Source organism: Mustela nigripes, chromosome 4 (genome assembly GCF_022355385.1).
Source record: "Mustela nigripes isolate SB6536 chromosome 4, MUSNIG.SB6536, whole genome shotgun sequence".
Taxonomy (NCBI): Eukaryota; Metazoa; Chordata; class Mammalia; order Carnivora; family Mustelidae; genus Mustela; species Mustela nigripes.
The window spans coordinates 158,316,758-158,340,152 of record NC_081560.1 but is presented as its reverse complement, the minus strand read 5'-3'; the positions used below and the strand labels follow the sequence as shown (position 1 = coordinate 158,340,152).

Below are 23,395 nucleotides of genomic sequence, written 5' to 3'. Positions count from 1 at the left end.
ACACACACACAAATATACAGATATACAAGTTTTAGAGAGCACAGCTTCAATGATTCCAGAGTATACTCTGGCAACCAAAAAAAGTAATATTAGTTTGGGCTTTAGTAATGAAATATAGATTGTGGATAATATATTTAACAGTCTAATGCAGATTATACTGGCTCCCCCCATACCTGGGTATCTCTGTAGTCAACTTTGGGTATCAGACATTAAACAGAAGGTAGTCAAACCAGTTTAATCAAAGAAGAGCTTCGGATCCAAAATCAAATCACATGAGAACAGTAAGAGGCATTGTTGATGTCTGGCCTTCAGAAGATTTGAAAGGATATAAGAGCAGTTTTCATATAACTGACTTGTGGATGAAGATTTGCTTTTTCTCTGTATGACCCTAAGCAGAACTGCCATATACAGACTGCATCAGACTGCTTGCTACATCCCAGTGTCCAGCTAAGGAGAGGAGAGGGGAGGGGAGCAAGGAAGGGCGGACATCTAGACCACATTTCACTTGATGAACTATGTGCCTTGGAGAGGGTTGAGTCCAGCTGGAAAAAAAGTAAACTTTTTCTTATTCATATAAAACAGACAACTCTGGAGGACTTTTTCCTTTTAACAGGAATACCATTTCTAATTTGCACAAAGGCACTGGTGACTGAAGCCAAGGTAGAACTAGCTCCATTAAAAGAAGTTTAGAGAAAGTAAATTAACCTCTCTGGAAGAAAGTGATAGAGTGATACATTATATGGAAACACAGCTTCTGAAGCATAGTTAATCCCCCAAATTGGATGTTCAAGGACTACTTGGACAACTATTTGGCAGGGTTATTTAGAAAGGATTTCGAGGTAGAAGAGTATGTGTACGTTTATTACCAAGTAAGTGGTGAAACTCAATGGTCTTTTAGCTTTTAGGATTCCACATGTGAATTACCTATCTTCTCCATATCCCGGTTGATTTTTATGGTATCCAGATCCCTTCTCTTCACAAATTTATGATGCATTTTAGCTTTCCTCCTATCTAGCCAAATTACTCTTCTCCTTTCCCTGCCCCAGGATGTAGAAAGCATACATACATACTTCATTAATACTGAAAATAAACTTCATATTTTTAAAAACTGCTTTTTGGGGCTTGGCTGGCTCAGTTGGTACAGCATGCAACTCTTGATCTCCAAGTTGTGGGTTAGAGTCCCACACTGGGTGTAGCGATTATTTAAAAATAAAATCTTAAATTTAAAAAGGGGGGGGGGGAATCTGCTTTCTTCCAGATTTTAAAAAACAAAAATACTTCTAAGGTAAGATGAAAACTTAATTATCTTAACATATTTATTAGAAAAAAAGCTAAGTTTCATTTTTTTAAAAAAAGATTTTATTTATTTATTTGACAGAGATCACAAGTAGGCAGAGAGGCAGGCAGAGAGAGAGAGAGAGAGAGAGGAAGGGAAGCAGGCTCCCTGCTGAGCAGAGAGTCCGATGCGGGGCTCAATCCCAGGACCCTGAGACCATGACCTGAGCCGAAGGCAGAGGCTTAACCCACTGAGCCACCCAGGCACCCCACTAAGTTTCATTTTTAAGTGATTTATGTATCAGTCACTAAATTCATGAGTGGGGGTAGAAGGTTCTTTTGCACCAGAAAGAGAGTGGGATAAACATGGAAAATGTAATGTTGGTTTATATTTGTTCAGTGAGTGCTGAATGTATGATGCTATATTAAATAGGTAATGGTTAAGTAACACATGGTAAGTATTAAGGAGCAGAGCCAACCACAGGCATAATCTTAAAGGAAGCTGAATTATCTTATGTGGGTTGTCTTTGAGTCCTAGTCTCTCCCCCTTCCCATATCTGTAGTGCCTGAACCTTGGCCCCCATCAGACTGGGGTCTACCCTTCTAGGAAATCTAAATTTCCTGAGTTTTTGCTCAGACTTAGGACCTTTCTTGGTCTCTTCCAAGAGAATAGTGCTTTTAAAAAAAAATCAGCAATTTAAAAGAAGCCTTCAGTATCTCCACCTGAAGAAGTCAACTAAAGGTAGAAACTATCCTACGGAAAGACAGAGGGGCAAAGATTTATGTATCCTTCTGTAAGTACAGCTAGACCAGTCTTTCTTTCATGGAGGCAGAAGAGAACAGAGAAAAGATCTAGATACCTAATGTTGCCTAGCCAAATAGTAATTTCCATTTTTGAACAAAAAAACATGAGAATGGGGTGCCTGGGTGGCTCAGTGGGTTAAGCCTCTGCCTTTGGCTCAGGTCATGATCTCAGGGCCCTGGGATTGAGCCCCACCTCCAGGCTCTCTGCTCAGCAGGGAGCCTGCTCCCCCACTCCCTCCCCCACCCCCCACCTGCCTCTCTGCCTACTTGTGATCTCTCTCTCTGTCAAATAAATAAATAAAATCTTAAAAAAAAAAAAAGCATGAGAAGACATACTCAAATGCCAATAAAGCGTTCAACCACTTAATTATTTTAAATACACTTTAAAGATGTAACAATACAAAATACTTCAAGTAATTTTTATGTTAGATGTTTGTTTACATATGTAAAGTCATACTGGAATGATCTTAAGATGACTTTTTACAGAACTTTCAGAATATCAGTTTCAAACTATTTGAGAATGGAATAACAATTATTTTGAGCTTAGAAACTTGTAGAAACAAAAATATTTCTTGATAAGTATTTAGAAAGCACAAAATAAATGCCATTTTATTTATTTATCTATTTATCTATCTATCTATTTATTTATTTATTTTATTTGACAGAGAGAGAGATCACAAGCAGGCAGGGAGGCAGGCAGAGAGAGGAGGAAGCAGGCTCTCCACAGAGCAGAGAGCCCGATGCGGGGCTCGATCCCGGGACACTGGGATCATGACCTGAGCCGAAGGCAGGGGCTTTAACCCACTGAGCCACCCAGGTGCCCCAATAAATGCCATTTTAACTGACAGTTATGTTTTGAGAAAGATACATAATAAAGGTTTTCTTTTTCTTTTTTTACCAAACTAGCTAATAAAGGTTTTCTAACTAGAGAAAATAGAAATGCTTCTCTTTCCTAAGGAAAAACTTTCTTTTCCATTGTAAATACGCATTTCTCTTTTTTTGAAGGAAATAGGTAAGTTTTAAAAAAAAAAACTTTGGACTGGGACGCCTGGGTGGCTCAGTTGGTTGGACGACTGCCTTCGGCTCAGGTCATGATCCTGGAGTCCCAGGATCGAGTCCCACATTGGGCTCCCAGCTCCATGGGGAGTCTGCTTCTCTCTCTGACCTTCTTCTCGTTCATGCTCTCTCTCACTGTCTCTCTCTCAAATAAATAAGTAAAATCTTAAAAAAAAAAAAAAAAAACTTTGGACTTATATTTTTATGCAGTAAGCAAGTGATCTTGATCAAACAGCTGACATAATTATTTTATTTACTATTAACTCTGTTTTTCCTTGCAGAATGCCTTATACACAATGGGCAAATATTTGATGGTGAAAAAAATGTCACTCTTGTTTCAGTTGCAAGCTGGTTACATTTTCAATGTCTTTCATACAGAATATATTAGTGCAAAATTTGCCTCAGCCTTCTTGTGCCCCACTGATTTTCAATTTATCAATAGTGCTGCCTGACTGAATTGTCAACCAGGGATTTTCATCATTTAATCAGTGTACCATTCATTTGAAAGCTATGTTTGAAAATTACTTTGTATACTTACATTCTTTATTTAAAGAATTATACTTCAAGGGTGATAAAACCCACATCCAGAAGTATATATTACAAAGCTAAGAGCCAAATAGCATATCTAGTTTTGAAGCAGACTGGCTAACACCAACATGAGATTACAGAATCTGCCCATCTCTTACCTAAAGAAAACAGTGAAAAACAATGGCAAAGATAAAGGCTTAAGAAATTTAGGGGGAATGAAGACCAAAATTTCAGAATAGAAAAGACGCTTCATTTGGAATTCAGGGCCCTAAGATTATCCCTGCAGCAAATACCTAAAAAGCTACCTATCCACAAAGTAAGAATGACAGAATGATTTCATTCATTGATGAGCAATGTTAGGAGTGTCCTGGCAAGAATGACCAGAAAAAGGAATAAGGAGAAAAATGAATCATCTTTTCAATTATCCCAGCCTATATTGCCACTGTAGTGCTTCTAGAGCTCTAGGGCGCCAAAGTGAAGCTGAGGATAGTTTTATCTTCCTTGAAAGAAGTGGCTTCAAAGTCTGCTGAAAATTTCAGATTCAGGCCTTTTCCTTCTTATCCTGAACCATCATTTTATATACAATTTTTTCCATATAATTTAAATATAGATTCCAGAAATGCATGAGATTTAGCCAATGAGGTACTTACATTCACACTGTATGACATCTAAGTTAAACTGCTGAACAGCTCCCATGCTTATCTGTTTTAACTCACTGTCCAATAGCATCTGCATTAAGGATGTTGAGAGATGCTGGCAGGCTGACATGCAAGCGGTCTGGGCAACTTTCCCCTGTTTAAAACAAATATTAAAACCAAAATATAAATAAACATATATAAGCAAACACAGAAATATACCATAAAGCATCAGAAAAATTATATATCTGGGATTCTTTTTGTTGCCTTTCTGGGGGTACAACAGTGATTACTGGCCTTTCTATTTCTGTATTCTAAGCAGCTATGCATTTTAGTGTAAGAATTAAAATTAATATTTTTGTTTACTTGTCCTTCTCAGGACATAAATATCATTAAAGTTCTAACTTCACCCAGGAAAATTAAAAGACAAGTAAAAAACCCATGATTTATTATTAGAGCTCTTGAAATGTCTCAAGTATTTTTAAAAATACACATTAAAATATGGCATTCATGACAAAATAATTATACATTTTATTCATGTAATGTTCTTTAAGCTCTGCTTTGTATAATTAACCAAGCAAGAATAAAGGAAGTTAATAAACATTTTTTTATTTAGACCATACCTAAAATTAAAAATATACTTTGAGTCATAAGTCCTTCTAATCAGAATATCAGTCTGTAGCATAGCTTCAATTAGCTGGGGGGGCTTGCCTACTAATATGATTTCAAAATCATCTACAGATCTACATTTAGTTTTTAAATCACCTGGTAATTTAGAAGTATGTGGTTAAATAAATTATAAATACTTGTGGCTTTCTTTCACTACATATTATTATATAATATTTTCTACTATCATAAGCTCCTAAAAACTACATAAATTTTCACTGATAGCCTTAAGGCTATAATTTCTTAAAGATGGTAAAAATTTTAAGTTTTCATGTTTAGCCTCCAAATTACTATGTCACTTTTAGTATAAACTGTTTCTTTAAACAGATTTTGTATCCCAATTAAAAGTTTAAAATATTATAAAGACTCTTTCATGTATAGTTTTCCCGTGTAATAGTGCTCCTACTTTTGCTCACAATCATGTGATTTGGTGATGGACTGACTCCTGTGATAGGACTCAAACTTCTATGAAAATGGTCAGAAATAATGACATTTGGAAAATGCATCATGTTTTGCTTCATTTGCTTAATAAATATTTACTCAGTGCTATTTGATAATTGTGTTTTTTATTACTTTCACAAAGGCCAATAAAGCTACAAAATCATGAAAAAAACCCTCCTACACATAAATGTTTCACTAAATTGGTACAGAAATGTTTACAGAGTTTATCTATTAGAAGACAAACATAAATATGTTTTTAAGATGTTTATTAGAACATTTGTTCATTAAACTACACATTTAAAATCAGACTAGAAACAAAGCAGCTTTTATGAATGCCTTAGCATTTAGACCTCAGCAGTAAAAAACTGTATCTGAAATGGAATCTCAATTTCTTAATCAAAAACTTTAGAGATAAAAGCCAATGCAAACAATATATTTGACAGATACTGATGAACTGCCAAAAAAGAATGTAACAAACAATGCAAAACCCAGCATGCTTCAAGATCCCTCACACCCAAAAGGAATTAGTCTGGGAGACATGCAGCTCCATTCCCCAAGCACCATAATATCAATATGAATGGGAGGGGGACAAAAACATAGAAAAAGGAGAAATCAATGGCATGTAATTTAATTACAATGTAATAGGCTTGAGAATACTTAATGGAAATGTAATTTTGACCTAATGGAACAACTACTGCATTTTAGCTTTATGTACTTCTCCATCCAATCAGCTCCACGTCCTACTTATGCTGCCCCGGTAATACACCAACCGCAAAACAGATTAATAAATTGCTCCCTAAAATTACTATTATATTCATTTCATTAGTAAATATACTGCACAATGTAAGTGGTATAATTTTAAGGTGACATTTAAAATTCAACATGGGTTCAAATGCTATGAATCACTATATAATAGTAGTACTGGAGCCAAAAATGATAGTAAGAGTAGAGAAATACCGGCGATTCCATAAACTTGGTGGAAATAGGTAATGAAAACACATACACACGTACACACACACGTGTATGTGCCTGCGAATTTTTTAGCTTTTTGTTTAAACAACATATGTAATAATAAAACCCTAATACCAAATTTCTTCTGATGATGCATGTTAAATACAGGCTTATTGTTCTCAAAGATATAAGATTTAAATATTTGTAAAATATTTTATAAATCTTCTAATGAAATAAATTCACTAGTATCAAAGGTCTGGATTCTTTAAATATTTTAAACGTTATATTCTGTAAGACAATACATTTTTAACATGTTTATTTTCTAACTATAAAATGTGCACAAATATCCTTAAATCCATCTATCACTTACATTTAGAGAGAAAATGTTTAATGTTCTGAATACTAAAAAATACCTTTGGCAATTCATTTCTGATGCCTGAAGCCCTTGGTACACTTTGGTATAACCAAAAGTTCCCTTTCTGAACATTTTTATTGCTAATACTATGGACACTCTTAATAATATCATTTTCTAGAACACAAATAATCTAAGTACTTTTGCAATTATCTATTTTAACAAACAAAACAAATAATTAAGAAATTTCAAGCACCTAGAAATTTCTGCAGCCTTCATCTGAAAAATTAATTGCAACTACTATTAACATTTTTCTTCTCTTTAACACAAAGTTCAATAAATAAATAAAAACACCTGCCAAACTTTTAAAGGTAACTACTTTTTTACCCTCCTCTAACATTTTGCTGAAAAACAACTTGCAAAGAGAGAAAATCCTTAGACAAACTTCTTAGATTTCAAAGGAACTTGTAAAAGAGAATCTGCTGACATATTAGATCCTTTTTGCATTACCCAAAAGCTTTTCTTCTAAGAACAATTGTAGTAAGGAGACATTTGGCTCCTAGGAAATTCCCAAAGGGTCAACCATATGCATCCTTCCATGGCACCTTCACAGCGCTGCTTTCTAGATCCATGTCTCAAAAGCAGCTTTCATCATTTACTTGTGTGTCAGTCAATATGATTTATGGACTGCATTCAACAAAGTCAAAGCATATAGAATGAGAAATATGACTACAATCTGCTAATTTGTTTTGTATTGAGCCACTTAAGAGTCAAAGACCTGATGTCAGACTAAGACCAGCAACACAATTAACCAGTCGGTGACAGATTCATCCATCCTCCCTGCCAGGCTGTGCCAATCAAAGACAGCATGAGGCGACATTTGGTGAAATCAGTAAGAAAACTCATTCTCTAAGCAACCTATGTGAGACCTTGATTGACACTTTTTGAATTTAGTTTGTGGAACACAGCCACTCTTTACCCAATAGTCCCTCACTGCAAGCTGTGAAATAAGGCTTTTAATGCCAATCACAGGAACAATAAACCACAAACCACCAACCCTCAGTTTAAAAGGAAATCAAGAAAACACATCTGTTTGTATGTCAAGCCAAATTTCTAAAATAATTTACTATTACAGATTAGACTAAAGATACTCCCTCTTTCCTTTGAAACACCACAAAATGACATGGTAACAAAAATACAACAGATTTTATTAGATTATGGCTCAAAACTGTTTTGAGTAATGTTTAGATTATGGCTCAACACTGTTTTAAGTAATGTTTTGATAGATCTACTCTAATAATAGGAGAAATGTAGAATACTTAAAAACTAATTTGATACATTTAAATTTTCATTTGAAGTTTTCATTTCTGTCTCACCATTCTCTTATTTCAAAGATCTAATAAAAAAAGAAAGGTTTGATTTCAACAGTAATTATTTGAAAGCATTTTCCAATGCTGCTTTCATTCTCTCTCAACTACATTTAACATAAAAATGTGCTCTTGAAATCACAACCATTCTTTCTGTACTGGTCTCCCTTCCTTAATGATCCCAGGAGAATCCATTTTACTTTTTTTATATTCCAACAAAAGGGTAACTTTGCACAATAAACTAACTTCTTTTTTATTTAAGTAAAAAGAAATATATAGACTCAAATATTGTGCATTGCATTTATTATTCTTTAAATTGATAACAGATTTTGTTTTAAAAGGTTATGTAATTCTTGTTCAAAAAATCTGGAAAATTGAAATAAAATCACAGACTGTTTGAATATTAAATCTAATACTAACAAGAAAACTTATTAATTATTTCTGATTCTGTATGGCATTTTACAATTATTTAGGTTATTAATTTTTAAGCAACTTAAAGCAGTAAAATATCATATTATTCAAACTCACTGTCTCTCAGTTTGCTGCATAAATTTCACTTGAGAGTATGAAATAGTATTTTCAGAGGAAACGCAAAAGAAAAAGGGAAGCATTGATGAATTGGTCAGCGTCCTAAAGACCCACAATGTATATAGCTTTTTCTTAAGACAAACAGACTATAAAAGAGTGAGGTCTTACATCAAATGTGAAGTAAACACTAAAATTAGAAATAAATTCCTAATTGAAATATGAAAACAGATGCCTAGTTGATAAGTAGGTATTTTAACTTAAGAAATTTATTATTTTTCCTTCTATTTTACATAAAAACCACTAATCTAAAGTTTTATTATGTAAAACTACATCCGGCTCTTATGTAAAGAACACTATTAAATAAATCAGGAAAAAACATCTAAAACATTAATATAAAACATGAAAATTTCCCCAAGATGACTTCACAAATGCACGAAGATTCTTCTATCTAGTAAAATAGGCAGACTGCTGTAGCACTGTCCTATATAAAAAGGACATGTCTCAGATTCCCAATCGGACAGAATGGATGAGTTATAAACGTTAAAGTATCAAGATGAATTCCTTCAGTGAGTTTTAATAACTTTAACACTATCTTGAAGACAGATTTTTGAAATTATGCCAAAAACATTCACAGGTCTATCAAAATATACTCAACTCTAAACACTTCCAACATTCTCCAAAATACTTTTTTTACACTTCTGTATTCCTCTCATATTCTTTCTGTCCCCACCTAAAGTAGCTTTAGCCCCAAAAGAGGTGGTTACCATATCAATTAACCATAATCGCCACAATGAAGTATGAATTCACATTCTCCCTTTTCAGGCTTTTCTCCTAACAATTCCCAATCATAAAGGATATGAGACAGTAACATAAATGCATACTCTTGGGGACACACACACACACAGATTAAATAGAACACAATTATCTTAAAGTTGGGGGGGGGCGGAATTTCTCCAAACTGGGAAAAATTTAGGATAGTTGCAATACATGGTAATTTCTCTTTCACTCAGAACTTCCTCATCCCAACCACTGGGCTCATCAAATTTTGGAGGCCTTTTAATTTTTTTTTAAATCTTTTTTATCCGAACTTTTATCCAGACTTTAATATTCAGGATTTTAGCTTTCTGCAAGTTTCAATGTTGATGTCATGGCAGCTCCATGCTATTTATCATTCTACCTTTAATAGGTGGAAGGAAAACACAAGGAGCAGCAGACCAATAAAAGCAATAAAAATTGCTTCTAAGCAATTGATAATATCAGAACTCAAGACAAAAATGGTGAAAGCTGCATGTACTTTTGCCCAGACTGGCAAGAAGAAGGAAGCTAGTTTATGATGTGTGGGAGCTGACAGGAATTATTCCTAACTCTTAAATCTACTTGATAATAGCAAATTGGGCAGCTAGGCATATGTTTAGGTAGGGAAGCAATAAAATATTAAGGCTCTATAACTCTTCTCACTTGGCAATTGTAAGAAAAGCAAGGGAAGTTAAAGATGAGCTGTAGGGGTGCCTGGGTGGCTCAGTGGGTTGGGCCTCTACCTTTGGCTCGGTAGTGATCTCAGGGTCCTGGGATTAAGCCTCGCATCGGGCTCTCTGCCCGGCGGAGAGCCTGTTTCCCCCTCTTCTCTGCCTGCCTCTCTGCCTACTTGTGAAAATGAAATCTTTTAAAAAAGAAAAAAAATGAGCTGTAATTTTCCTTGTGGAGACTCAGTACTACAGCTAAGCCACAGACTTAAGAGCAAAACACTGGAGCATCCCAGGAACTGTTCTAAAAGCAACAGCTCTGTAACAGCAGGGTCATATCCTCATTTCTTTACATAAGCAACCGGATCAGAGTATCAGGGCTATTTAATCATAAAATGTACTCGAGTTTGCAACTCTAGTACAATTTATAATTTACAAAGAATTTGCCAGAATTACTAAAATGCTAGACAATATAAGTAGTTTCCACATGATCACTAGTGAAATGGATAAATGTCACTTGAGCCAACTCTTATTAATATATGTAGCTAAAAAGCTGACATATCATAAATTCAGCCATATACATACAAGTATAATGCAGTGCAGACCTTTGTCATTCAAGGATTTAAATTTAGATTTTGACCTTTTAAGAATCTCAGAGTCCAGCACAAGTAGGGCTTCATCTGCTCAGGCAAGCATCCGCATAACATGCTCTGTGAAATGGGTATCAGCGGGTATCACTCAAGAGCCTGAATGAACAGTCCCAATCTCCCAACTCAAAGTGGCTTTGCTGTCTTCTGTTAGTTGACATGGATAAAATAACTTGTTAAGGTCTACACTTTTCAGTTACATTTCATAGCATTTTCTGAAAGAAATTACATGGCATAGCAGTATTTTCAAATTTGAAAGTGCTCAAAGTTTTGGGGTATACTCACTCAGAATGTCAAGGGCCTTCTGAACAAGTAATTTCATGGGGCTGTCCTAGACTGTGGGAATGGGATTGAGGTAGATACTTTTAAATTCACTTCCAGTTGAGAACTTTTAGATTCACTTCCAGTTGAGAAATGAGATTTTTAAAAGAATAAGGGAAATGTATCAAGTGGAGGGAAGATATATATTAAAACAAGATGAAACCTATACAAAGTAGGAAGGAGTGCTCAAGGCAAGTTATCTAATTACTATTTTTTTCCTAGAGACAATTTGCAAATGACATTCAACAATACTCTGAGAACGAAGAGTAAGTCCTTACAGACATCTATAGTAGGTCTTTGCCAACTGCTCCCTTCTTGTCTCCAAAAAATTGACAAAGGCTTTTAACCTCAGTGCTACCATTTAACACACTAATTTTCGTAAGTAAAAGATCTAAAAGAACATGACAGCGTTCCTACAATGCCTAAAGTCTCCTGAATGAAAGAAAAGGAAGGAATTAAAGATGTTGCTCATCTTCTGAATTCACTCCCTATATGTGATATTTGTCTGAACATGCTCCTTTGGTGGGATATTCCAAAGTCCAATCTCCTTAGCTTTCATATTATAGCACCTTACATAAGTTTTTTATAAATATATATCAGCACCTTGGCCTGCTGAATTTTGTTATCTCTGACCTGCAAACATACTGTAAATATAAATGCACCAAGGCTGTACCACCTCTCCCATGAGCTCTATCCTTACTCTTTTCCATTCCTGTTAGGCTCCATACAGGGAAGAAAAAAGAAAAACCGACTCTTTGGCATCACTGGACAGGGACTTGGACAGAAAATTTCCAGCTCCATCTTTCCTGACAATCCCCCATCTTTCTCTTCAGGGGATCTGATTTCCTTTCTTGCTGTCTTTATCTGCTCACAATAAAACACAATTCAAACTAGAAAAATCTCTTATCCACATATTTTAGTCCCTTTCCTTCTTCCCCAATTTCACCTTCTGTCCATTTAACTTGGGGGGGTTATCTTTTATATTTTTCTTTCTATTGTGGAAAGGTTAAGGGGAAGATACCACTTGCATTCCTAGAACTTTACCATTCCTACCTGCAAAAACTCAATTAACTTTGTAAACATGAATTCTCTGTTGCTACCTGCTAGTAAAACTGCCAGATATTGCATTTCCATTTGTTTGTGGTACTGACTCTTCCTGTTTCTGAACGGCACTTTGTTCATAAACACAGCACCAATGAACTAGTCTATTTCACTGATAGCTGTTAAAGAGTAAAGTTACAGGATATTTGTAAGTGTACATATGTATTCATGTACATACGTAAACATATAGTCCAAGGACTGATGATAATCCATTCTAATTATTTCCATTTATATCTCTTCCTGATCTGTTACTTATTCATCAGGTCTTTTTTTTTTTTTTTTTTTTTTAAGATTTTTTTTTTTTATTTGACAGAGAGAGAGATCACAAGTCGGCGGAGAGTCAGGCAGAGAGAGAGAGAGAGAAGCAGGCTCCCGCTGAGCAAAGAGCCCGATGCGGGGCTCGATCCCAGGACACTGAGATCATGACCTGAGCCGAAGGCAGCGGCCCAATTCACTGAGCCACCCAGGCGCCCCTTATTCATCAGGTCTTAAGAGTTCTCTCCTAATCCACTAGCTTTCTACTAAGTCTCTCATGCTGTTTCCTTCTAAACTAAAAGAAGATTTCTGTTACTAACTACTTCTTCCAATTATGGTCCCAATCAAAACGCTGTTTTCCACAACCTTTGACAGTGGGAAATATTAAAGTGTGCTATGCTACATACACATGTAAGACTTACAACTTAATGCAAGTAAATCTCTCACTAAGATTAGTCAGCATCAACTGAATAAATACTTAAAAGGACTAAAGTTATAAAATTCCACTATGTTTATTTCCAACTAAAAAGCAACGTTCTTTTTTTTTTTTTTTTGCAATTAACTTACAGTAGTGAAAATCACTTAACTGTTTGAATACATTAACAAAAAGCTTAAGAAAAATATAGGGGTGACTGCCTGGCTCAGTCAGTGGAATGTGTAACTCTCAATCTCACAGTCATGAGTTCAAACCCCATGTTTGTTGTAGAATTTACTTAAAAAAATACATATTAAAAAAAGATTAAGAAAAAATATTAATTCAACTATTTTCCACTTTTTCATTTACATTCTCTCTCAAAGTTCTTTACTTCTCTTCAATGCACTGATATACTGTCAATGGTTTGTTCTTGTTGATTTTTATGTACTTGGAATTAACTTTTTATAAAGTATGGAAATAGGTATCAAAAATACCAGTAGAAATACTTCATTTATTGCCAGAGAAAGAACTATCTCATATAACTTTTTCTTTTTCTTTTTTTTTTTTTTTAAAGATTTTATTTATTTATTTGACAGACAGAGATCACAAGCAGGCAGAGGCAGGCGGAGAGAAAGGAGGAAGCAGGCTCCCCGCTGAGCAGAGAGCCCGATTCGAGCCTCAATCCCAGGACCCTGAGATCACGACCTGAGCCGAAGGCAGCGGCTTAACCCACTGAGCCACCCAGGCGCCCTCATATAACTTTTTCAAAACACTGAACATTCAAGTGCCAAAGATTTTAAAATTTCTCATGCTAATTTATACAAAACTGATTCCCAAATCTATCTCTGCCTTTATAAATAAGAGAACAAGAAACAATTTGAGGGGTTTTTTTAGATAGCACAATTAGTATCACTTCTGAACATGACCTCTGTATTTTGAACACATACATGATTTTTCTGCAGGAACCCTGTTGTTAGCAAGCTTAACTGAATACTTAAAAATTACTATAGCAAATGAAGAAAAAGTTGAAGGGAAAGCCTGAGTGTGTGTCTCTTCAATGAGACAAAGTATTTGGCCTTAGTGCTGGGAATACACAAAGGTTATTTTGGTGCTATCAGGTCTTTTATTGTGTTTAAATCACCACTTAATTTATACATGTGAAGAGAGCTGTAGTTTGAAGTATTATGTCATTCTTTCATGGAGATGTGCAAGGAGATGTGCAAGGAAAGAATAAACATACAAATATTTCTAAACGGTATTGATGCCACCTTTACTAAATAATTTTCATGCATTTTCCAAATTTTTGCCTGTGAATAAGACTACAAACTTTCTCTTCAAAACTAGGAAATATTCTATACGTCATAAATAAATTTGATTTAAAAATTCTGATTTGTGGGGCGCCTGGGTGGCTCAGTGGATTAAGCCTCTCCTTCGGCTCAGGTCATGATCCCAGGGTCCTGGGATCAAGCCCCACATCGGGCTCTCTGCTCGGTGGGGAGCCTGCTTCTCTCTCTCTCTCTTTCTCTGCCTGCCTCTCTGCCTACTTATGATCTCTCTGTCAAATGAATAAATAAAATCTTTTTTTTTAAAGATTTTATTTATTCATTTGACAGAGAAATCACAAGTAGGCAGAAAGGTAGGCAGAGAGAGAGGGGGAAGCAGGCTCCCCTGCTGAGCAGGGAGGCCGATGTGGGGCTCCATCCCAGGACGCTGGGATCATGACCTGAACCAAAGGCAGAGGCTTAACCCACTGAGCCACCCAGGAGCCCCAATAAATAAAATCTTAAAAAAAAAATTCTGATTTGTGCAGCATATTTTTTAAGCTCTCTACCCATAAAATAAAATGACTTTTATAAAAGTCTATTTCTTTACCATTTCTCTCATGTTCACTTAAAAAATACTTATCAAGCAGTTCCTCTGTATAAAATATTGTTTAGGTGCTACAGAAGACACAATGAGTGGATAATAGTTTCTGACACAAGGGGATTAACTTCTAACAGCTGAAAGAAGTCAAGTCTTCAAACAGCTATAGTATAGGACAAAATATAAACAGTACTGTAAAAGTGGGACAAAGTATCCACATATGGTTAAGTGGAATTAGCAAATGTTTCACGAAGAGGTAGCATTAAAGATGCTTTTGGAAGAGAGTAAGGATTTTTGAAGCCAAGGTAAAAAATAAGAGATCCAGAACACAATGAATTTTCCACTTAGAATGCCCATGTTGAATAATGGTCAGAAATGTATCTGGAAAGAGGCTGAGATAATTTCTTTTCATTAGCATGCAAAATTTTCACTTTAGATGAGCAAGAGACTGAAGCTTTTCAAAAGGGAAATATGGTTTGACTGTGCGCTAGCAAGAATAATCTGGCACTGGTATATATGATGAACTGAAATGAGGAGACACTACTGGCAGAGGCTAATTAGAAAACAATTATAATAACAAAAATCTGAATTTCAGTAATAGGAACAGAAAGGTTAGTAACATTTAAATTTCAAGTGCTAGATGAGACTTTTTTAAGGTAAGAACTTGTAATACTGCACATTCAGAAAAATCTGATTTCTTATTCTGGTCTTCAAGAGCTTACAACTGGAGCTGGAATGGAGCAACAAACACAGTAAAATGCAAAACATGATGAGGCCATGAAAAAAAGGTAAAAGCTAAGGCAATTCAGGAGAGCAGTACAGGGTTTGGAGTGAAAAAGAAAAATCTGCAGAAGGTCATGAATCATACTGGGTTATGCAATGAGGTGGATTTCTACAAGTGGAGTTTAAGTTCAGATCCATAAAGAAAAGGCACTCAGGGAAAGCATAGTCTTAAAAGCAAGTAATAATAATAACTAATATTTTTTAGGGTTTATTATATGCCAGACACTTTCCTAAATATTTTATGTATACAATCTCATTTAACCTTCACAAAATTCTATAGGCCATATACTCTTATTGACCCTTATTTTATAGATGAGGAAAACATCTGCAAATTGTGCCATGCCATGCATGGAGGTGACCAGAGAGGTTTCTCGAAGCACTATACTCACCACAGATACACCATAATACTAACTTTTTCACAATCAAGTTCCAGAGAATCCTTCTGACTGCTTCACTAAAATAAGGACTATTACCTTCAAATGTAGGTTTCTACAAAACTACAATCATATAAAAAAATATTTCCCAATTAGGATTTACTATAGGTAAATAAGCAGAGAAAAATAAGCCTGCGGGAAGTTCACTATTATCTGATTCACATGCTAGCTTTGGCTTGTATTTACTTACCGACATGGCTACATGATCAATGCTGTTAGTTTGAGAAGGAAGTCAGCCAGGCAATCAAATAAACACTGCAGTAGAAGCAGTGTTTAAAGTAGCAAAATACACTATAAAACAGCAAGCTGGCTCTGTATGTTTGCTATAATTTGAAGTCATTCATTTATAACATACATGTGAACATCATTTTATTTTGGAGATTTATGTGTTAATTTTTACATCCACACCAATCAGATAAATCCTCCTCCAAACTGTCTACTTAATCAAGTAGTTTAAAATACCAAGAACTTTTGCAGTCAGTAAAGGTCTGCTGAGCCAGCAAATTTAGAAAACACCAACTCTTTTATAGGTTCTTTGCTACAGAGCAGCTGTTCTCAAGTTTTAATCAAAAATACAGATTTCTAAGCTCTGGAAATTTTAATTCAGTTAGATCTAGAGCCAAGCACTGGAATTGGAATTGTTAATAAGTATCTCTTCCCGCAAATGATTTTATTTTTTAAGATTTTATTTTTTTTTACAAAGAGAGACATAGCGAGAGAGGGAACACAAGCAGTGGGAGAGGGAGAGAGAGAAAAAGGCCTCCTGACAAGCAGGGAGCCCGATGCGGGGCTTGAACCCAGGACCTGGGATCATGACCTGAACTGAAGACAAACACTTAACGATTGAGCCACCCAGGTGCGCCCCCCAGCAAATGATTTTAATATAAAAATAAATAAAATGTCTATTTTATTTTAAGATTTTATTTATTTATTTGACACAGAGAGACACAGTGAGAGAGGGAACATAAGCAGGGGGAGTGGGAGAAGGAGAAGCAGTCTTCCCAAGGAGCAGGAAGCCCAATGTGGGGCTTAATCCCAGGACACAGGATGCTTAAAGGCAGATACTTAAAGACTAATCCATCCAGATGCCCCTAAAGTGTCTATTTCTTTACAAATAAAAAACTGTTATGATTCTGAAGATGCTTAGAAAGGATAAGCCACTATGTTTCCACATAATCTGCCACTACAGCTTAAAAGAAAATAGCTTAAAAGAAAGATGACATGTTAAATTATCTTATAATTAATCACTTAAATGTATTCTCTTCCCAAAATGTGAATAACAGGTCAAAGCAAAAAAAACCAAATCACTGGTCTCAATTTAAATACATATATGCTCCTGCTGAAGTTCCATACTAAATATATAGTACTAGCTTACTCCTTTAAAATATTAGGGATTAATTAAATATTAATTCCTTAAAATAATAAAGATTAATAAAATTAAACTAAAATAGCCTGAAAATACTGTTTAATTTTTAAAAAATTATCTAATTTACTTTTCAAATTCTGATAATAAGCTATATAATATTTAAGCACTATTTTTTAAAGGAAAAAGATAGCTATCTGAAACATGAATTTAACCATATTATATTATTAAATCAATAAAATTCTAAATTTATTTATTAGTGGCAGCTGCACATCTAGTATAACATACTGATGCCCCTCTGTGTGGGAGGCTGTCTTCTTACCAAACACACAATGAGTTAAAAAAAAAAAACAAAAACCCACAATCAGGAATAGAGGAATAGCCAGCCTGATAATCTTAATTAACCCTAGTAAACAGGGGCTGGCAACTGTGTTAGCCAGACAATTCTCTCTTCTGAAAGACTGGATTAGACTCCGGATAATCTACAAGTCCTCTCTAAATTTAACTTCCAATAAAAGTCAGGCAATAACATGTAACATGAACACCATGCAAGTCATAGGACTTAGTATGCTTTCATCATAGTTCACATCATACCATTTTTATGATGGTATGATAGATCAATGTGATTCATTACCGTTATATATTTTTAAAATTAATATCCAAATAAGGAAAACCAATTTGTAAGCATATATTATGATTATGTTTTCACTAGATAAGCACTAAAGTACATTTAAAGCTGCTTGTGCCATGATTTAAAAACTATAATATTTATTTTTCATACTATTCTTTCTGGTGTCACATGAAAGAGAGGGTGATTAAAACCTCTGATTCTACAGTTGGCTATTAAAATTCTCCTTTACAATTTTTAGTTAAGTAAAAGGACATGTAAATGCATATACTTAACTCAAAAAGAAGTTTGAACCAAAGAATAAAGAACATAAAAGGGTAAGGCTAAAAGAGAAAATAAGGTGCCAGAATAAATTTATGTTAGGTTGGGACTTTACATCTGTATGAAATAATGATGCTGAGAAACATAATATTATATATAAGGGCCTTAGAAATGACCTAATCCAATCATTTTACTTCAAAGAGAAGGAAGCAGGTTGTTCAGAATCAAGATGGTAGACTAAGTTAATGTTTTTTCTCCACATTCACCCTGAGATACAAGTGAAATAAAAAGCACAGAATTGCAAAAAGGAATAAATTTTTAATAGCAGAGGAAATAATTTCTGGAAGACAGCACATGAAACAGAGAAGAGAAAGACACTGCCCATTATTTGCTAACAGGGAACTACAGTGGAGCTGAGAGCCAGCTGTGTATCAGAGGTCCAGAGATGGCAGGTGTGAAAGAGGACAGAAATGAGAAATGCGATGGAAAAATAGGGAAGATGATTAAAGATTTCTTGAACAACTATGTCAATGATCCCTTACCTAGAAAGTTAAGGCAATTCCATAATGAAAGAACACTTAGGGGAGAGCTGAAGGCTTCTGGTTATAGGCAGAATGAAAGAGGGAGGGAAGAAGGGATAGAGAGAGAAAGAATTCTGCTCATTCTGGCATGGTGTAGTGATAATGGAAAAAGAGGCAGAGAAAGCTACATAATTTATGGAGTTCAGTGCAAAAGGTAAATGTGGGGCCTTTTGTTTCAAAAATTATTAAGAATTCCAAGAAAACAACAACTGAGCACCAAATCACATACAGGAACCTTCTAAACTCAAGATTCCATTTAACTGCAAAGGTCACACATACATGAAGTTGGTCCTGAAGAGAGGTGGCCATAATCTCATGGTTACCTCCATACCTTCTCACTCTAAGGGGAAGAATCCTAGGCAAAATGACCCCCAGTTCTTAAAAAACTCCTACTCAATTCCTACTCAGGAGAAAAGTGTACCAAAAAAAACAGGGTATTTACACAGTAGTAAACTACTACCAATTCTCCAGGCCTTCTTTGTCAAAAGAGAATGAGCAAAATAAAGAAACCTATTTGAGGGTAACACAGATAATTAAAGAAACTGGAAATACCTATCCAAAAAAAAAAAAACAAAACCAAAACCCTCTAATATTCAGGAAGATGTGAAAGGTAATATATCCATTTTATTTTTTTAAGGAACAGTACTCTATGACAAAGGAACACTTAAAAACAGAAGTGGTTAATAAGAAATTAAGAATTAAAGTATTTTACAGAAGGACTAAAAAATAAAATTGGGAAAATCTCCCAAAACATAGAACAAAAAAAGATAAGAGGTATGAAATGAAGGAGAGGATTAAAGACATAAAGAATCAATCTGGGAACTCAAACATCTAACAAAATGAGTCCAGGAAAGAGTGGAGAAGAAATGGAGGGAAAGAAATTATCTAAAAAATAATAGAATTTCCTTGCACTGAATAAGGACACAAAAATTTTTAAAGGGGTCACTGAGTAAAGAGTTAAGTGAATTAAATAAAAGCTCACATTTTTCAACATTTCAGAATATTAAGGATTAAAGAACATATCCTAAAACCTGAATGCCAAAATACAATGGAGAATGCCATATAAATTATCACGGAAAAAGCTAGTCAAACTAAAATTATACAACCAGCTAAACTATCATACATGAGGATAGGAGACACTCTATGGTATGTAAGGATTTAAATAGGAGGAAGTTATTGCAAAAAACGTTTAGCAAAAAAAAAGAAAGTTTAGCAAAACCAACCAGTGGAGCAATAAAAACATGCAGAATCCAGGAAACAGTTACCCACCCACAAAGCAGAGAAGGAAAAATGCCAGGTTAACAGCTACACAGCAATTCTAGAGAGCAACTGGCACGAATTAGAGACAAAGACCTCAGTAGTTGCCAAAAGACAGTAGATGAAGAACTAATAAAGTGAAAGGTTGGGAAGCTCATATTTTTGTCTTATAAAGAATTAGGATATTGACTAAAGTAGAAGGAACAAGAAAATAGGAATATAAATATTTTATATAAAGAAACAATAAATAGAATAAAACATAATGTAACAATCAATGGGAGAAATAGGGGAAAGGAGATGTTGCTACGCATGCCTATCTTTCATAGTAGGGAATCACAAGTCTCTATTTTTAAAGGTAACCACCAGAATGCAAGCTGGTGTAGCCATTCTGGAAAACAGCATGGAGGTTCCTCAAAAAGTTGAAAATAGAGCTACCCTATGACCCAGCAATTGCACTACGGTATTTACCTTAAATATACAAATGTAGTGATCCAAAGGGGCACGTGCACCTGCATGTTTTTAGCAGCAATGTCCACAGTAGCCAAACTATGGAAAGAACCTAGATGTCCACCAACAAATGAACAGATAAAGAAGATGTGGTATATACAAACAATGGAATACTATGCAGCAGCCATCAAAATAAATGAAATCTTGCCATTTGCAATGAAATGGATGGAACTAGAGGATATTATGCTGAGCGAAATAAGTCAATCAGAAAAGACAATTACTGTACGATCTCTCTGATAGGAATTTGAGGGGCAGGGTGGGGAGTTTGGGGGGTTAGGGAAGGAAAAAATGAAACAAGATGGGATCGAGAGGGAGACAAACCATAAGAGACTCTTAATCTCACAAAACAAACTGAGGGTTGCCACGGGGAAGAGAGGTAGGAAGAGGGTGATTGGGTTATGGACATTGGGGAGGGTATCTGATATGGTGAATGCTGTGAAAGTGTTAAGTCTGACAATTCACAGACCTATGCCCCTAGGGCAAATAATACATTATATGTTAATAAAAATAATAATAATTTTTAAAAGGTAACCACCAGAAGAAATAAAAACATATGGTGAAAAACAGCAGTCTGGGAGAGTGGAAGTGGGTGTGAGGAAAGAGCAAGGAGAGGGGCTCCTTCCCATCCCAAACTATTCTGGACTATTTGACTTATTTCTACGTAATGGAATAAAAGTAAATAAAATAAGCTTTATTTTAGGCTCTATGAAATAAAACAGACATTAACAAATTAATTCAGAATTTGCATGATTTGTCTATTTTTACAGCTGGTTAATTGGAAGAATCAGGCCCAGACCCCAAATCTTAAAATTTCAATACAGTGCTGCATCTTCAAAAAAAATGTTTAAGGAGAGAAAAAAAATTTTTTTTTGTAAGGTAAACTCTATGCCCAATGTGGAACTTGAACTCATGACCCCAAGATCAAGAGTCACATGCTCTACATAATAAGCCAGCCAGGTGCCCTAAGGAGAAAATGACTTTTAAAGTCAGATACTGTCTGCTTCTGACCAAATCATGTATCTTCATTTGTTATTGGATATATATTTGTTTCTTGCTTAAAGAAAGCATGTTTCAAAATTATATATGCAAATTAAAGACTGGTGCCACCAGATACTTTTAGTAGGGAAGGAAACTATGGCTCTAAGCATAAAGAATTTACAAAGGATACTAAATTAGGCCATCAATAAAACACTTTTGCCTGGAAGCAAAAAATTAAGCCAAAGGTAAAACCCTTCAACACCTTAAAAGGAACTAGATAGTGAAATAGATACAGAATTTAAAGATCAAATGATATTTCCCTGTTTTGAAACTAATTTTTACTATAATTTTTTATTATACATATATTCAGATTTATTTCTTGAGTTAGCCAAAAATAAATCATTTTTCTTTGGCAATGTGATTTTAAAATCTGTACCATATTTAGTGCTATGCTAGTAAATGTTTAACAATCATTCTCTGGGGAAAAAGCCTTCATTCATAAGATTTGCTGATTGCCATGTTCTACTTACTCCTACCTATGGCTACCAATGTGATGTCACTGAATGAACAGCTGAGAAGAAATGTGCATAACAGGCTCTAATACTAATTCCCACCACTATTTTAAAGCCATTTTCTCTCAGTAGGAAGGCATCTCTAATCTTGGAGTAAAAGATATGGAGAGAAATGATTGTATTAATAGATGTTCTTTGATTTTTAAAAAGATTTTATTTATTTGAGAGAGACAGTGCCCGACAGTGCACGCATGTGCATGAGCACAAGCAGGAGGAGGGGTTGAGGGAGAGGGAGAAGAAGACTCCCTCCTTAGAGCCCGCCACCCGCCACCACCACAGGGCTTGATCCCAGGACCCCAGATCACAACCTGAGCCGAAGACAGATGCTTAACAGACTCAGCCACCCAAGCACCCCAGTAGACATTCTTTTTAATAAACATCTTTTTAGGCATCTATTCTGTAATAAAGATGCCAAAGATAAACTCATTATTCCTAAAAATCACGTGTACTTTTTTTTTTATTATTCATCACAAGACTTCTCTTCATGCAGAAAACCAAAAGTGAAGCATATTTGATAGCAAAGGAGGGGTGCCTGGGTTAAACGGCTGCCTTCAGCCTGGGTCATGATCTCAGGGTCCGTGATCGAGTCCCATATCGGGTTCCCTACTGGGTCTGCTTCTCCCTCTCCCTCTGCTGCTCTCTTGCTTGCACTCTCTCTCAAATAAATGAATTTAAAAAAAAAAAAGTGAAGGAAAACATCTTTCTTGGAAGAAAAGTTGGTGCTTACAGTTGACACAAACAAGATGTTTTTTTTTTAACAACTCTAGAGTAACAGCAAATGTAAGCACAGAAAATTACATTATCGCTAAAAATAAAATAGAGTTCTGAGAAGGGAAGAAATATGAGCAAACTGAATCATGATTATATGATCTTCTATTTACTTCAATTGTAAAAGATAATCATGTTAGTATAAAATTTGGATAAACTAGGTCCCCTTTGCAAATACACATATGAAGAATTTAGAGTCATTACCATTTGTACATACCCTTTAGTGGTTATAAGTCAGCAAAATACCTTTATTGAAACAAACATATAATTATTGTTATTTATGAAAAAAAATAAATAAAAAACAACAAAAACAACCAAAAAAACCATATAATTATTGTTATTTATGAAGAAAGGAAATGTTCATTGTTCTTTCTAGAAGCAGACCAGTATTGGGTCTTAAAACAGTACATTCATAGTAAAATGTTACAGAGTTCCATTTGGCAGTTTTCATGAAGAATAAATAGGTATGTTCAAATTGCTCAACAACCTCTTCTATTTATATATGCATAAGTGGTGAGTGAATATTTAATGCTTTTAAAAATATCTTTGGTTGGTTCAACATCCGCAAATCAGTCAATGTGATACAACACATCAA

The 23,395-nt window shown here is 35.0% G+C and overlaps 1 protein-coding gene across 1 annotated transcript in view; it reads right to left on the bottom strand.

Annotated features, from left to right (window-relative positions):
* EXOC6 (exocyst complex component 6) overlaps positions 1 to 23,395 on the bottom strand; it is a 225,857-nt gene that overhangs the window by 48,976 nt on the left and 153,486 nt on the right. Inside the window, exon 19 of the mRNA XM_059397700.1 lies at positions 4,314 to 4,455. Coding sequence (XP_059253683.1) covers positions 4,314 to 4,455 — 142 coding nt within the window. The remainder of the gene's footprint in view (positions 1 to 4,313; positions 4,456 to 23,395) is intronic.